This window comes from Vidua chalybeata, chromosome 4 (genome assembly GCF_026979565.1).
Source record: "Vidua chalybeata isolate OUT-0048 chromosome 4, bVidCha1 merged haplotype, whole genome shotgun sequence".
NCBI classification, from domain to species: Eukaryota; Metazoa; Chordata; class Aves; order Passeriformes; family Viduidae; genus Vidua; species Vidua chalybeata.
In genome coordinates this window covers 45,311,434-45,329,169 of record NC_071533.1, presented here as the reverse complement: position 1 = coordinate 45,329,169, position 17,736 = coordinate 45,311,434, and the positions used below count along the sequence as shown (strand labels likewise).

General features: G+C 39.2%; 1 protein-coding gene across 3 annotated transcripts in view; it reads right to left on the bottom strand.

Moving 5' to 3' along the window:
• The window catches only part of SPOCK3 (SPARC (osteonectin), cwcv and kazal like domains proteoglycan 3), a 162,624-nt gene extending 148,602 nt beyond the window's left edge, over positions 1–14,022 (bottom strand). For 2 of the 3 annotated variants that reach the window (XM_053941294.1, XM_053941297.1), the window contains exons 1-2: positions 13,959–14,022; positions 13,620–13,799 (exon numbers count right to left, since the gene is read on the bottom strand). In XM_053941294.1, the coding sequence (XP_053797269.1) occupies positions 13,620–13,799 (180 nt within the window). In that variant the 5' untranslated portion in view covers positions 13,959–14,022. Of the gene's footprint in view, positions 1–13,619; positions 13,800–13,910 lie in introns of all 3 variants that reach the window. The other variant, XM_053941296.1, reaches the window with a different exon arrangement.
• Positions 14,023–17,736: the final 3,714 nt, after the last annotated feature.

The following is a 17,736-nucleotide window of genomic DNA, read 5'->3' as shown; positions in this document are numbered from 1 at the left end:
AGTGAAAGAATCACATAAAGTCCACTTCTCCAAACAAACACACATATTAGGCTGCCTATAGAGGGTAACTAGACATCCATAGGGTAAGAACTCTGGGTACTTAACTGCCTTTGGCTGAATATTTGCTCACAAATTGTGCAGTTCCATTCTCAGAAGAAATCACGAAACAATACTCATGTGATCATAAACCAGCAATTTTTCTTTAGAAGCCCTCTAAATTGCTCTTAAGCTTTCTCCCAAGAATGCTGAGTTAATTGCTGTGTGCAAGAAAGTAGAGAGAAAACATAAATTGAGCAATGGCAAAGAACTAGGTGAGAAACAGTAAATCAAAGGACAATATGGAATAATTATTTAATATTTGTGTTATTTTTTAACACAAACTTTTCTCAGAAAGCTAATACATAGTGTTTGAAGATTTCAGGATTCTTCCCTTTCCTACAAATCTACTTGGCAGCCAGTCATTACAAATACCTGTTCCTAACAACTCAAGCCAAAAATCACTCAGAACAGCAATATACAGCTAAAAAACAGTATCAAGTCCTTAACTAATTTTACACTATTGGAGTAAAGCTCTTAACTTCTTTTTAATCCCCTCTAACTTGATTAATTCTTAAACCTTTGTCCTAGTGAACGATCTACACCTTTTACATAACATTTTCTGTGCCAAACTGCCCTAGTTTATAATAAAAATTAGGTACATAATTTCTTCTAAATGAATAATAAAACCAAAAAAAAACCCACCAAATGACAAAAATATGAAAGCACCTGTGTTTTGAAAAGCAAGAAGGCATTATCTAAGAGTCATAGTCAAATTTCATAGAATACAATCACAAATAAAACAGATTCTTGTTATAGATATTTAACTTCAGCGAGCACATCATTCACTCAAATCCTTCTTTTAAGAAACTTGAAGTTGCAGGAGGAAAGCAGGAAGACTTCCTGACTTATACAGGCTACTTGTCAGAAAGGACAAAAATAGAATGAGTGAAAAATTCTTCCAAATTCATGACCTAAGTGATAAGATCTGGAATTCTGAATTGATACTCAAGTTTTTTAGATAAGATGTTCTATTTCTGATACAGTGCAGCTGTACTGCCCAGCTTTCCACTAATCTAGGTTCAGGGAAGGTGGGGAGTCTACAGTTTCACTAACTCCATCCCCAAGGATGGCTGGTGCTGTCCTTCAGTTTCAGAGTTTATAGTCTCATGCATTTAACTGTTTAAAACAGGAATGATCTTGATCATTTAGATTCAGGTTGAAAAAGGAAGAAATTCTTCCTTCACCTATTTTTCCAGTTCTGTCATGCCAAATACATAAAAATGAACTGGTGTAGAAAAGGCATAAAATCAATTGTTCTTGCCTGGAGACTCCAAGCAATACTAACACTTGAGATGTTTATGGGATTGACCAGGGACTTGAACCTGGTGTAAAGGTTCAATAGAAAGGGACATTTATCACTGTGACCAGTGTCAAAGAAATCTCCACGTGGATAAAATAATTGCTGCAAATCCCTACAGCTGATATAAGAGCAATACAGTTTTGACTTTCATTTTATCCTTGATTTTCTGGTCAATGTCATAAAAGGAAAGTGACAATATATTTTGATTTTAGTGAAAAATTTTACACATCAACAACCCATTGTGTTGCCTAGTCAAGGAAGGAAATAACAAATAGTTTAGTAGATTTCTGAATAAAGATGAGGAAAAATACAAATGTTAGAAACATCAAGTGACTGAGTAACTTCTTAAGAAAATAAATGTGAGACAGGTATAACAGAACTTCACTTAAGATGAACAAAATAAACAGGATATACCATAATATGAACAGAGGTTAAATACGACTTCAAAAAATTTAGTTACAATTACACAATTGTATATCTTACCTGAACCTGGTTTTGACTTGTTCTGCCTACAGATTCATACCTTACTTGGGACATCTAAGAATTAACGATGCCAGATGATCAATCTACTGTAGTACCAGATGAAAGAAACAGCTACTGTGTAAATCCATCTCAGTACTTTGTTTTGCCAGCAATCCTGTGATTTCCCACAGAATTAAGCCATGCAACAGATGCTTTAATACCTCTGACAAAGTAGGTTACTCAGCTTTCGTTTTTAACAATATTATCTATATAAATGGCCTTTCTGACACAGGATGAAAATCTTGCTTCAGAAATATTGTCCTGCTATGCACTGTGCAGCTTTTTTAATGCTTGTCTGACTTTATTTCTACTTCACAACTGTCACCCTCCAATTTACTTGACTTTCTGTACTGTTTTGCACAGTGCAACATGTGATTCAGCAGAAGGGGAAAGCAGAGTGATCACACAATCTGCAATTCACTGTAGGAGCTGGGCATGTAAAGGCAGCACAGAGGGACCTACACTTACATGAAGCAATGCAGCAAATGAATCAGATGCAGATTTTAAATACACAAACATAAATCCTTGAAGATGAATTAGCCAAAATGAAATACTTTGATACAGGTCAGTAAAACTGAAAGATTTTTTGTACCCACACCTTGCAAATGGCTGAAGAAGGGAAGCAGGGGGAGGAGCTGCAAAATAACAATTTATTCAGGAAAATAATTTATTGAAAAGGAAAATAAAATCCCCAGTCAAATATAGTAACTTAATAAAGAAACAATGTTTTACATTGTACACCGTAAGTTGCAATGAACTTGTAATTCTCTTATACCTATTAAAGCAAAAAGAAAAATAAAAGAAAAAAAAACAAACACAATAATCTTGATATTTACCCTACTTTATACCACGAGAGGGGTCTTTCTAATGAAAAGGACTTATTGGATGGATGACTTAATTTGCTCTCCAGTTCAAGTTTGCTTTCTTTCAATTTTTCAACGATGCAAAATATATCCAGAATTCTGTCTTGTAGACTTAACGGTCAAATAATGATTTCAAATAAGCAGACTGGCAAAGTTCCACCTCTCGCAAACATCAGTGAACATATCCTCAGTGACCTCGATGAGACAAGACTCCCTGCAAACCAGGTTCAGATCCAGTCTAATACAACATCATCCCAGAGAAACCCAGAGAAGATTTGATAAAATGAAGAAAAGAGAAGAGAAAATCTTCAAGGAGAAATGTTTCACTTCCTGTGAAACACCTTTAAAAATACACTATTTGAACAACTTCCTTTAACAATTCAGACATTATAAGGTTGGCTGACTAAACATCCCTTTGAAATTATAATTAATTCAGCATTATGAAGATTATTTTCTTTCTTTTCCTTCAATCAAACACTTCTCTTGATCAACACGAGACATAAAATAAAACATCACGATGTCTTTTGTTTCATCCCTATGCTTGATTACTCTTGGCAGGTTTTTTTGGTCTAATGAGCAAGCTGTTTGGCTACAGCTACCTAAGTTAAGATAATTGAAAAATTAATTTGTCAAATCTGAAAATACATCTACTTCATTTTCAAGCTTAAATTTGTTTTATTGTAGTATAAATGAATGATGCACATTGACATAAATTAACTCAGTTGTATAAATACTGTGAAAAATGTTACAGCAATAGAAGTTTTAGCTTCAACTAGTAATTTTTCAGTAATTAAAAAAAACATCTTTCTGATACAAATAAACAAGAGTAGAATCTGTGTATGTGGTAATTAAGCATGTACAAATTACTAACCTTTATCTGCATTAGAATAAAAAGCATAGATATCTGTAGAAGCAGCAGCAGTAAACAGATATTACTAACCAGATGAACTTTTTATTATTAATAATGTCTGACAGCAATTTACAATATTTTAGGGAAAAGTATCTCCTAACATTCATGCTGTTGAACAGCCCAGCTACACTTAAACTGGGCTGGAAATCTACAGTCCAATAGCAAAAAAAATCCGAGATGGCCTTACTTTCCAGCTAAAAGAGTACCTGTTTGACAAGAAGGATCTTTTTAAAACCTTGACTATGTAAGATGCTATCACATTTTACAATCAGATAAGCACTGTTAGAATCAACATCAGCTTTGCTTCACAGAATATTTCCTCACATTTTCTTTAAGTATTATTTGTATAACTTCTCCCACCTTTCTTGGAGAAGCTGGAGTTCAAACAAACATTTTCTTGATAATCTCTACATGTTTGTAGCAATACTTCCCTTGTTCTTATGTGATATTTATAGGAATGTAAAAAAAAAAAAGATGTAGTTCTTCCAGTCAGTGAGCTGAAACTATTGCATATAACTGCCTCACAAATCTGAGATATGATTTCAGAATTATTTCATTCTGCACACCACAAACATTGTTAAACCCATGTCACCTTCAGTATATATCCAAAAATGATCTGCAATAGATGGGATATCAAATGGTAAAATAAAACTGCAGACATGGTGAGATTGGACCTATAAAATACTTAAAATATTCTTTGAGATATTTTGCTCCTCAGAATGAGGGATAGACAGCATAAAATCACTTTACATCTTTATTGATCTGAGGTACCAGTCAGCATAAGCACGTGTGTGCCCTCCCACACACATGGCCTCATTCACTTATTAAAAAAAAAAAAACACCCCACATAGCAGCTCAACTTTTCCATCTGCTGGACATCAAATATTCTATAATATTAACTCTGTAATATTAGTACTTTTGTAAACATTCACCATAGGTAAAAAGCATGCAAGACAGAAGGGTATGGTAGCTTTTGTCCAAACCACAGTTCTACCACTGTGTAGAACCCAGTTTATAAATCCACATTCAGTACTAGTAAAGAACATTTATATGTTTTGAGGTTCTATTCATCTATCTTATTCCCTCAGTACAAATCCTTCCTCTCCATCTTTATGAGACTACATCCACAGATCTCAGAGAGAAATCTCATGATTCATAATCATGTTACACTTAAATTGGCTAAGACATTACTTGCAGTAACTACAAGGCAGTTTTGGGCATATACTCCCGCATGCTTTGAGAGGATTATTTTCTTTTGAGGAGCCCATGAATATCAGTGGATATCACAGGTGGAACCAATTGCCTCTTTTTCTAATGTAATTTAGTCTTAATAGTATAAAGAAATTCTGTCCACTCATACCCCAAGTACCAGAGTTCAGCAAAACAGGACCTTGTAACTGCCTACCAAGGTGTATAAATATATACACTTGTAAAAATAAGCACACTTAGGAAAAAGTTAACAGTTCAACAGTTTAGGCAAGAAATGCTAGATTGAGTAAGATTTAGAAAAATAGTTATGCACTTAGTGTGCTTTAATCCAGTTCACATAAGAAATATTGTGCACTATTTGCAATACAGTGAGCAATCTGACAGCCCTTTGCTGGCTTTGTAAAGTAGGAGCTCTTCACATTCATGTTTTTTGTTCCTGGATGTTGGGAACAAGGTTGCCTACCTATGTCTTAATATGCTTAAAGACTTGAACACCAGATGTATCCTGGTGACTATCTTAATGAAAATTCTGAAGCCATTTCTCTATCTTCCTTAAGATTTGAACTGGCTTGCATTCCAACATCAACTGTGATTTTTCACATAAAAGCAAATGGCTTTTATTGACAACGCACATGAGAAAATTCTATGAAGATGGTAGAACAGTAATCTTTTTAAACAGCAAATTAGCATAAGAAAAATCAAGCACTTATTCCAGTCATTTCATATTTGGGCCAAAAAGGAAACACTTCCAGATCAGACCAATATGAATTTCAATGGTATTCTTCCTTATTCTTCTGCAAAACAGCATAAATCTGTTGCCTAGATCATCTGGGAATATTGCAGCTAATTAATTCCCTCATAGTGCAGGCCTTAGAGAGCAAACCTTAATCTGTGCCAGTAGCACACAAACATTGCTGAAACCTGAAATGCTTTTGCCAAAGTAGAATTTTTGGGTGTAATATAATCTGTGAAGATGTAAGTAAATAAGCCACTATACACAGGCAAGCATGTTGCCAAATCCAATGGTCTACTCTGGCCCTAAACTTGAATACAAAAAGTTCTCAGAGCTTGACACTGACTTTCTAAATCTGACTAAAGTGGTTAACTTTCTCTGTTGCAAAAGGCTGGAAGGCCACTTTCTACAATGGATTCTTGTCATTCCTCCTTTACCTACCAAACTATTGTTTTCACTTCTAAGAATTACTGCTTGGGTTTTTTCCTAAAGTGATGTTCCAGTCACCAACACAAGCCCTGCCAAATCCTCAAAACATATATGCATCATTAAATATAGATCCCCACACTCTTCATATTAATAACTTCCTGCTGCTTTAATGAATAGCTGGTAGAAGACAGATCATTTTTCACATGCAGTAGCATATAACAAGAAGTAAGTTCTGTATTTCTCACTGCTATGCTACAAAGATTTAACAACTGGAATGAATTTCACCGTCAGGTGCAAGCTCAAAAATGTTAAAGGAGTTTGTTTTCAGTTGCACATAGGCCCCAGCGTAAGTGTACTACATGAAATTGTTTGATGACTTGCAGACATTTTTAGAGAGATACTGAACAAGCTGCAAAGTGACAGTCTCTTCTGAGTCAATGATTATGTATCACATGAGAAAATAAAAAATTAGTTCTTAAGAATTTTCTGCAGCAAAAGATCAAGCACTGGATAGTCTTTAATATACAATAAAAATATATTAAGATAATACTTTCTGGAAGTGATAAAATACCAAAAAGTTTGAATTATTTCAATCTTTTAAACCCATTCTCTTATTGTGTTCTGTTAAAGCAGCCACTTGCAAAGATAGTAACAGAGAAGTGATATCACATCTTCATCGTAATGTGAAAAGCTTTGTCATGGGTTATAATTTCATTCTATCTCTCCTTGTGTCCTGTCCAAGGTTATTACCTTAAACTGCACCACTTTTTTTAGGTACATCATTAATTCCTACATAATTTTTCCTACTGTCATCTATCAGTGTCAAATGGGAAAGTAGAAGTGAAAAACCATCAAAAAAAAATCTAACAAATAACTAAAGATTGTTCAAATTAGGTAATGCCCAGTGAAGCTCTGATCACTGATATAACAAGCCACTAACTTTTCTCTTTCAGAAATAAAATTTCAAGAAATAAGAAAATTACAAAAACTTTTAATACAATCCCCTATGCTAGCATTTACTAGCATTGCCTCCATAGTATTTGTTTCTAAAGCAGATAGGCAAGATTTTTAGCATTAGGCATAGCAGGACTTTGAGATGCAGAAAAAGAAACACTCAGTAGTTACTGAGACATTAAAATATGTCAAGACAAATAGGATAATAGAAAAACAACAAGCAATAGGAGAAACACCATTCCAAAATCAGTATAAAAAAATTTTAGAAGGTCTACATTGGAAACATTAACACAAAACAAAACTAGAACTATTTTATTAAAGTACTTTTTCAATACTGATAAAAAAGTGAGAAATACTGTGGTTAGAATAAAAGCTTCTTTATGCTTTAAAACATGGGAGTTGCTCTAAAGCTAGGTTCCAAAAAAATGTACCAGCTGCTGAAAGATTTTCTTTTTTCTTTCAGCATATCTTGCAGGGAAGGGAGGGGCGTGCAGGGACAAGGTGGACACAGCAGGAGTCACAACAACACGGACATGACACAGAAACAACACACAACTGCTTCAACTCAAAGGAGTCACCTCAGAAACTGGCCAACACTTGTGAACGTACCAGTCCAAGCTATTATTTCTCTTTTCTGCAGAGAGTTACATCAAATGCTTAAATTACCACAAATTAATAGAAACAGAGGAGATAGGAAGAAAGCATTAATAGCATCAATCTAAAAATATTCCAATTCTGCTCAATCCACTGTTTTGAACATTTTGCCACCCCTTACAAAACCTCTCAGGCACCTTTCTCTTCTGACTGTAAAGCCAAGATAGCCTATGCAGTTTCTGTTACTGTTACCATCTATTTGTGTATTACAAAGCTATATGTACTACACTATAATAAGCACAGATGGCTAGAGTCAATCCCAATAAGATTTAATGGAAAGACAAGAGAAGACTGGGTATCCATAGCCACCAAATAACCTACAGCATATAAAATAAAGATTATTCTTCAGAGAAAGGAGATAAAGATAAGATGAAACAATGTTATCAGCTTTACTTTAGATTATGAGGGCAATCTAAGGAAAAGCACATTACCATTTACTTAACTTCTAAACGTCAGCTATATAAAGAGCTTCCAAGTTAATGCCTTCCAAGACACATTTAAGAGTTCAATGTTAACAATAGTTTGAGATTAGCAGACTGCCTTTCAGACAAAAAAAGTATTTGGAACTAGAAACAGGCAGCAAAAGCAGACCATAGGAAAAGTAATCCTGTGAAAGAAAACAGGAATCCATACTCAAAAATGAATTAAAAGCACGTAAAAATTAGATGCCTTTGTCTATAACACAGAAGAAAGGAAAAATTAAGATTTCCATTACTCTTTCCCATTATAATTTGTTACATTCAATCTAGAAGTTATGAACAATTTAATAGCTTCTTAAATTTCCTTAATTAATTAAAATTAATACAAATTCCTAACACTTTCCCATATTTTACAGTTTAAAAAAGAGCATTCAAGTCCTTATTAGCTTCATTTCAAAGGCAGTAATTACAGGTGAAGGTACAAAATACTTCTTCTGTCAGACCTCCTAGGCTTCAAAACTTTTCTTCCTTCACCATATTAATAAAACTCAAATCATACCAAGTAAGTCATGGAAAAAAGTGACTGACACTACTTTAGAAGTGCCAGTTTCAGGCACGTGGAAAAGAGTCAAAGCCCTGTTTGCAAAAGTAGCTTTACATTATTACAAGACCTTGGTTTAACTTATGTTTAAAGCAACCTAAAGAAGAAGCAGCTCATCTTTCATGTTTTCAATTCCATTTTCTCCTGACATCATGATCATGACATATGTATGTTGTAAAAGAGCTGCTGTACCCAATAATAAGGTTTTTTAACCTGAACCATAAAAAGTACTCAAGAAATAAGACCACCAAACCTTTTTTCACAACTAATGAGTTAACATGAGTTATAGAAAAGACCATGAGTGCTGCACTATCCAATCCTAAATACTGACTTCCCCGAAAGTACATTTAGGATCCTCCATAAATTATGAGGGCTTCTTGTCCATTGCAAAAACCTTGTTGAACAGAAGTCTTCCTCCTCCTCCTCCAGTAAAGTTACTGGTACTCCACTCTGGAAGCATGAAAACCTTCCAAATATTTACATGGTAATGCCACAATGAAGTACAAAGAAGTTACGATGAATCCCTTTTAAAAGGGCCTTTGGTTTACTCAATTGTACAAAGATGTAGTTGTGATCCACACAGAGATGTTCTGCTCACAACAGTAATGCACAGTTGGCATGGAGCTAAACTGAGTGGCAGTGTTTGTTTTTGAGAAACCTTAAACCTCCAAAACAGACAAGGGAATAATTAATGCTGGCTATTACTGAATTGCTATGGAGACCTAATATTCAATTTATCTCCTTTACAAACATAGAGGTTTTGTTTCCACTCATGTTGAAAAAACATACTCTTTAAATACTTCCAGAAGACTCCTCTGGGAAGCCAACACAAGCTGCCTAAAGTTGCCAAATGAAGAAGGCAATACATTTGATGGTCAGTGTGAGAACACCTCACAACAAAGGAGAGTAAAAAGGAGTACTACCAGTGCAAACTTCCTCTTCATAGCTGATTGGTTTCAAGGTCTGTTTAATTTTCTTCTACCTTCTTCACCCTTGATAACTGTCATTAACACGGTGGGATGACAGTTAACACTGTAGTATGACGCAGCTGGTTATAATGATCAACCAACCCTATTATTTCATAGCAATACTATGACACAGTTGAGTTGTGGAGTTTATCAACTTAAATTTGAAAATACATCAATCACTTAAATTAAAGTATATATCACTAACAAGTTAGAGCCCAACATCTCTCTTCCAGCAACAAGTAAAAATTTACCATATAAAATACAGTGGTTTTAATGAACACAAATGCACAAGACACTTTGCAAATATCAATTACTAAAATGAGTTATTCTATAGAATCTTGCTTCATTGTATTTTAAAGAAATTAAAATTTCTGAAAAGAAAGCCTGAAAAATTTTCAGACAGTGATACAACAGACAACTACAGTTGCATGCAATTTTGTCTAACTGACCATAAAGATATAAAAAGACAAAATTATTTTAAATTACAAACCACTGTGTTTTGCTCTAGAATTAAAAACACCACCACTATTTGGAAAGTAATCAGAAAGAGAAAAATTGCTATTTTCCGATACTCTGTTTTTCTGCAGATATTTACAGCATTATGAGTAATGAAGGTTTGCTAGGTAAGATTTAGGATGTCAAAGTAGGAGAGTATAAATGTAATGCCATTTCTTGATCACATTTTTCAAAAGGAATAACCTTTATTTCAGACAAACTACAGTATTTGTGTATATATATTTATCAAATGTCTAGTGCTATCATCATAGGTAAAACCATTACCACAAGGCATTATCAATATAACAAAATATGAATGAAGAAGATACCCCTAACAGCATCTACAAGCCTGAAATAAACAGAGGATACATTTCCATGGGCTAGAACCTCCCAGCATCCTGACACCCCTGGCTGCTGAAGCAGCCTAACAAGGCAGCTTGGAAAACCTTAATAAACACATCAACCCTGAGACTTATTTTAATGACAGACATGAATAGTTGCAGCTACTCAGCAACTGGACTGCAGCAGCACTAAGACAAGGTTGAAAACTCTTCCTCCCCCACACTCCAGGCAAAAAATAAACTTATCCTTGTATAGAACCCAAAATGGTTTGACTTGCACATATAACTTAAGGGAGTTGATATTTGACACATCCCATCTCCCCTAGCTTTAAGAGGGAAAGTCTCCTATTTAGAAACAAGACCATTCTCAATTTTTGCACAAGAAAAAGTGGGAAGGTAGGCAGCCTCTAACACACATCTAGTTTCCCACTGTTGCATGTTAAGGCACAGTTCTTGCCTAGACCTACTGCATTATTTTCAATAGATTTGTCAGAATGATCAAGACCTTTCAAAAGAAATGAAGAGTCAGTTACAGTTCTGCCTGTACAAAGTAATCTCATATTAATAACACTTAGTGACAAAACTGACATTTTAGAGTATGTTAAGAGAGCTAGGTTTGAGGGTTGGCTTGGCTTTTTATAAATAAAATATCATATCCTGGTTTATCAGGTTCTGTAAGGGTTCCCTTGCTGAATGACTGCGTTCTTTCTCACTGTGATCTAAAACTCTTAAGAAACTGAGCCAATGAGCCAGAAGTCAGGGTCATTATCTTTCACATTAATCAGTCCTGTCAGTTAAGTCTTAAGTTAAGCCTTTAAATACTTCTTTTCACACCAGAATTCCATCTCACCCTTACATCTGTAGGGTACTGAAAGCCTGCAAAAAATAACCTACTCTGACCAGAGAATTAAATTACAAACACAGGCCTTGCATACCTTGTTTTTAACTCTGCAAGACAGCTACCCCTACATATGTTTCAAATGCTGCTGTCCTGTTCCTTAACAGGAGGCCACTTCTGAATCACTAATCACATTGCTAATCACAATTTCAAAACCAACAAATTACAGTCACACAGGTAAATTTACTAATTATATAAATGCAGGATGGTAAAACTTCTTCACCATGTTATATTTAAGTATGACAATTGATAAATGTTCTTACAAGGTATTTTTCTAATGCATTCTTGTACAGGTAGATTAACACAATTCAGCAGTGGGGGGTGGTGGGTTTACAGTTGTATGTTATGAATGACTGAAAACTGCCCATGCTTTATAGGGAGAGCCTTGTAATATTAAATAAATATTCCAGACTGGGTACCAATCAATAGGACATAAGCATGCTGCACAAGAAATAAAGCATACTCTTCACTGAAGCATCAGCCTCATAAAACTTACACAGTGTAGAAATAAGCCAGCATATTTGCAAATTGCTTCAGAAGAATCAGTATGCAGTATTCCTCAAAGCAGTCACTCTTAAAACCCTTGGGGACACCTACTTGTCACAGAATAAATTATCTGGCTAATATCCAATATTACAGTACACGTCAGTGGGCACCCAGGAGACGGGCATTAGAGAGCACTTAGCTTCCTCAGCCTTGCAGGTTAGTCCTTACATAAATGACTTTGCCCAATTACAAAACATAACTGATGCCTGTATTTTGGAGTTTTCTAGCAGCAGCCTTTAATCCTCAAACATTTGTATAGCACCAGATTTTCACTTGTTTTTGGTTTTTTTTTTTTTTTCCCCAAAATCACAGGTCCCAATGCACAGCATGCTGAACTGGTATTTTTCACATGAACCTAAGCTCTTTTTTTTGAGATATTCAAGGCAAAAAAAACCTACTGATTGGAACTACTGATTGGAAGTGCTCTCAAACACCAGAATTATGCTGTTTAATAAAAACTATTGTGAAAACAAGTTCTCCCACAACTCTAACTAAACTCTAGCTCTTTCCCAGTTGCTCAAGAAAAATAACCAAGTTTGCATCCCACAGATATAAAGCTAGAAAATACAGGCATCACAAGACACGCCAGGTCTCAGAAAAATAAGAGACTTCTTGGAGACATTTACTTCGGTTTGCTACAGCAAACCGCAGTCACCAGCAGGCTGTAGAACAAGAAGAAACCTGTTGCCTCTGAAGTTGAAATCCAAATCAAAGCTTTACATCAAATCAAAGAAATCCAGTAGGTTAAACAGTAAAGAAAACAGAAAATTATTTTGCATAGTTGGAATTCGGATTTTTAAAAGTGACACCAAGGGACGCAGGATACTGGATGATCAAATAAAATCTTTTCCACTGAAAGAAATGTGAACGACTTTCGAAAATAGGTTGCGTTTCACTCAACTTGCAGGGAACACAGCCCGAACTAGGCGCACAGGCGAAGCACGCTGAGGACAGAGCCACCTTACAGCGGCAGGTTTCGTAACTGATGAGATTCGGGTCAGGCTGGGGCTGCTGCTCCCGGGCTCCAGGCACGGCGCCCCGGACACCGCGCACCGCTGCGCCGAAGCGCAGCACCGCCGACACCGCAACCCCCGGCCGTGAGCGCTGCCCCTTCTCCCCCGCCCTGCCTGCCGGCACTAATGACAGGGCACGGCGAGACGCGGCGGTGCCGGCCGGCGCCGCTGCCAGGTGCCCGGGGAGGCAGGGGGCTCTGTCCCGGGCGGCACTGGCGGAGCGGCGGCGGGGCGAGCCCCTGTCCCGGCCCCGCGCCCCCACCGCACCCCTTCCCGCAGCGGGGCGGGAAACGGGAGGAGGGAGGACGAACGCGGCTCTCCCCCTCCACCGCCTGGCGCCCCGCGGGGCGGGAAGCGGCTCCCGCGGCCCGGCCCGCTGGGCCCCCAAGGTGCGGGCTGGGCGCTCCGCACGGCCGGGGCACGCCGGGCGGTCCTGGCCGCTCCGCGGCGGAACGCACCGGGAACTGCCCGGCGGGACCACCATCCTCCTCGCCGAGGCGCCACAGGCAATTAATTAAGAATTAAAATTAGAGAAGAAGGGGGAAAGTTGAGGCTGTACCCCAGTCCCCGCTCCCCAAGGGATGCCCTACAGCCTGCAGGAACGGAACCAGCGGGAGCGGGCTGGGCGCGGCTGCCGGCCGGCAGGCTGGAAAGGCTGAACTTACGTCTCGGAATTTGTTCCACTGCCCGACCTCCTTGTCGTACTGGGAGATGGTCGTGAGCCATTGTTTATCGTCCAGAAAATTGCCGCTGTCCGGTCTGCCCCCGGCCGCCGCCGCCGCCGCCGGGCTGCACCAGGCTGCTGCTGCACACACGCACACCAAGGCTGCCGCTGCCGTGAGCATCTGGGCGAGAGGAAACACGGGCAGGGGGGTTACCCACGGCGGAGCCGAACCCCGGCCGGGGGCTGCCGGCGGGGGACGGGACAGCCGCCCGCGGCGGGCCCCCTCGCCCACCTGAAAGCGGCGGGGGGAAGGGGAAGGGAAGGCTGCCCAGCCCGTCACCTTGCTGCGAGCCCCGCACCCGCGCTCCTCGCCGCGGCCGGAAAGGCGGCCCCGCGCCCGCTCCCTCCCCGCACGCGCCGCCGTCTGCGGCCGCCCGTCCGTCCGCCCCGCTCCCGCGCCGCGCGCGCCGCCCGCCCCTCGCCCCGCCCCGCCCCCGCCCCGCGCCGCGCCGCGCGCCGCACCGGGAGAGGCGCGCGCCCGCCGCGCCCGCCCGGAGCCGGGCTCCCCACGGGACCCGCGCGGGGCCGGGAGCGCCGGCACAGCCCCGGGCACCGGCACGGCCCCGGGCACCGGCACAGACCCGGGCACCGGCACGGCCCCGGGCACCGGCACGGCCCCGCCCGGCCCCGCGGCAGCCGCGCGGTGCCGCCGCCTCCTCCAGGTGGGGGTGGATGCCGCTGGAACTTCGCTACAGCTTCGTTGGCACCTCGCACCCCGAGTTAGATCGGCGAAAACCCCTAGGCGGACACGATCCGTCAAAACTCAGCCATGTCAAGATAGAACTTCCCGCGCCTTCGGGACGAGGAGAGACACGAGCTCGCGGGTCGCCTCTGAGCGCTGATGGAGGCACGCTGTGATGCCGCCTGCCCGTGTTATCCCTTTTGTAAGGATCGTGCACACTTCCCTCTCTTTCTGGCTTTTGTCTTTTAAACAGCAACAGTGGGTTAACCCCAAGTCTTTAATGGCATTCGGTTGCCTTCCCGAATTAGTTAAATTTAATTTAGGTTTGAGCAAGGTGCAGGAATAGTTCAATTATCTATCCAGCATTCCTGCTTCCATATTTAAGTTCTATTTGCCATCCTGTTGACCTCTTTAATCTAATTTTCAATGTTAGCTTTATTCCCTAGACTTGAGTAACACCCTGCATTTAGGTTTGTATTAGCTGCGCGTTGCAAGGTTTCGACAGAGGGAGTGGGGCAGAGACTGCGGGGTGGCCTCTGTGGGTGTGGGACTCTCCCGTTTTGGGATCAGCTGGCTCCTACCAGCTCCACAGGGGAGGCATTGCGGCCACAGCTAAGCCGTTCGGCAAAGCTGGCGGTGCCTCCGTGAACGCATCGCTGAGAAAGGGCAGAAAACCCTGTGCGGAGAGAGAAAGTGGGGACGGAAACGGTGAGAAACAGCAGGGAACGCCGGGGCCAGAGAAGGATGAGAAGGTGCTCTCCATGGCAGAGCACTGCCCATCCTGGAAGATTCATGCCAGAGCAAAGGGATATACCCAGAGAAACTGTGGCAAGCCCAGACCAGAGCTCATTTTCCTGAAGGACTGCAGCCGACGGAAAGCCATGCCAGAGCAGAGGAAAAGTGTGAGAAGGAACGAACAGTGAACAGAAATTGTTACATGCTGACTGTACGTGCCCTCAATTCTTCCTGTGCCGGTCAGGGAGAGAGGAATCTGGAATGAAGAGGAGTCTGGGAAAAGAAGGGAGAAACGTTGTTTTAAAGTTCGCCTTTAGCACTACTCAAACTAGTGATTACATTTTTATTTTAATTTGCAATAAATCTTCTTCCAATCAAGTTTGTTTTGTCTGCAACAGTAATCGTTAAACAGTATTCCTGATTTTATATTAAGCCATGAGCCCTCTCACTCCAGTTCTTCCTATACTTGTCCTGCTGGCGAGGGGGGCTGTGACCAGCTGGGTGAACATTTGGCTCTTAGCCAAGACTAACCCACCGCGAGGTAGCCAAGTATGTCAAGTACACAACACTCTCAGTGTAGTTGCTGAAAATATGAGTTACTTTCATACTTGGTACGAGGGTCAAGTCCATCAAGAGATTCTCTGATGGCAGAAAATGCAAAAAGAGAAGTGATTATGAGATTGCCACTGATTTTAGCAAGTTTTGATTTTGGTCATAAACTGTAACTACAGACAGATAGTAGAGTATCAATTAAATCAAATAACCTACATCATACAGTACATAATACATGCCACTTTGTTCCTGAACTTGTATCACAAAAATCAATGAAAATCCTGTCACTAGTATGACAGAGAGGACGATTGCCAGATTAGGATTTATGTGCCTGACTCTAAAAATGCTACCTATCCAAAATGATATTATATTCTGTAATAAATGAATCATAAAATTCAAAGCAAAGGGATGGAGGGACTGCACAGAGGCTAAATAAGAATCAATAAAACAGTCATGTTATTCTCAGGGTGGGTTATAGAGTCAGTGCTTGACAAAATCATTCTCTGACAATCCAGCTTGTATTTGTCAGTCTTAATGTTAATTTCCTACAAATTGCTTTGCCCTTTGGCAAAGAAGAAATTTCTCTATAAAGATAATGTGTAGGGTGGGTTTTTTTTGGTTTTTTTTTTTTTTTTTTTTTTAAGAATGACTTCTTTAAACTTTTTTAACTTTTTTAAAGCATCCCAATTCCTGATTTTGTGTTTTCACTTACCCAGCAATGAAGGTGATCTATTTTTGTTCTGGTTTGCTTCACCTATGTTTGACAATTTCATCCAGATAATATTAGTTAGTACTTTTAAGTTATTGTTCACCTTTCTATACTTAGAGAAGAGGAATAAAAGTGGCTAAGATTTGCATTCAGTAAAAATCCTTAGAAAGGGGAAATCTCTTATAGTTTGAGTTTTACAAAAGTTTCACTGCAATTTGTCTAAAAAGCGATCTTCAACACCTATCACTGCAGTTTCTACTGACAACACATACTAATGATCAATTATATGTAATTTTGCCTGAACCAAGCTATTTGAAATCTTTAATAATTCTAAATGTATTCCTTATAATTTTAACCACTCTGATCTCCACATAATTGGTTTAAGAGCCTCATTCTGATCAAGGACTTTACACAAGTTGGTAATTCCATTTATTCAAGCACACAATGATACTTGATTGAAATGGCATTTTGAAGATACAAAACTAACAAGTTTTTTTTCTCAATAATTTCACTTCACTTCAAAGATTAAATCTACGCACCTTGAGAAATATTCTTTATTTTAAATGAACATACATTTCTTACAGAAAATGTAACTGCATTGTTACATACTGACATGTTGAACAATAGCATCTTTAAGATGTGACAGGGAATCTGTTACTGCAGCAGTGGTAAGAGAATAATACTAATGGTAATAGGAACATAATTTTGAAATGAGAGTTTAGAAACTCTGCCTCATAGCTCTTCATCATTGTCCAGCCAAGAAGCATTGTTGTTATTAACAAAAAATTTCTTTCTTCTCAATTCCAAAATATTATCTATTTTGCAAATTTTCCGTAACAAATATTTTAATATTAAGACTTACTAACTTAGAATAATAACTTTTCAGGTGTCTTCCCCTCTGAGAAGCTGATGCATCCTACAAGGAGGTAGCAATGAAGATAGTGTAGCTGATAATATACTGGCAAGTTATAATACTGGTGTGAGTAATATGGTTGTTGTACAAGGAAAAGGCTGGAAAGACAAAAAAAGAGGGTGTATACATTTAAATATGTATTTTGTGTACACATCTGTGTGTTATATGAAAGAGTGTTGGAATTATGTAATGTATGCATGAAGATATATATTGGGAAAAAAGTTTGTATGCATAGGTTACTGACGGAAGATAATGGACATGCTAAGAAATTATTAGGAAATGGAAGGAAATTTATGCCCTGAACACTGTGTCACAAAAGTGCTTTACTATTTTCTCCTGCAAATGAAGAATATGTTCACTTAAGGCAATTAAGTATGGGGTTCATTTTTTTAAAACTATTTTAACTGCAAAGGCTGTGTTATTATATTTGAATAAACTTATGTTGAAGGGAATCCCAAGGGAACACC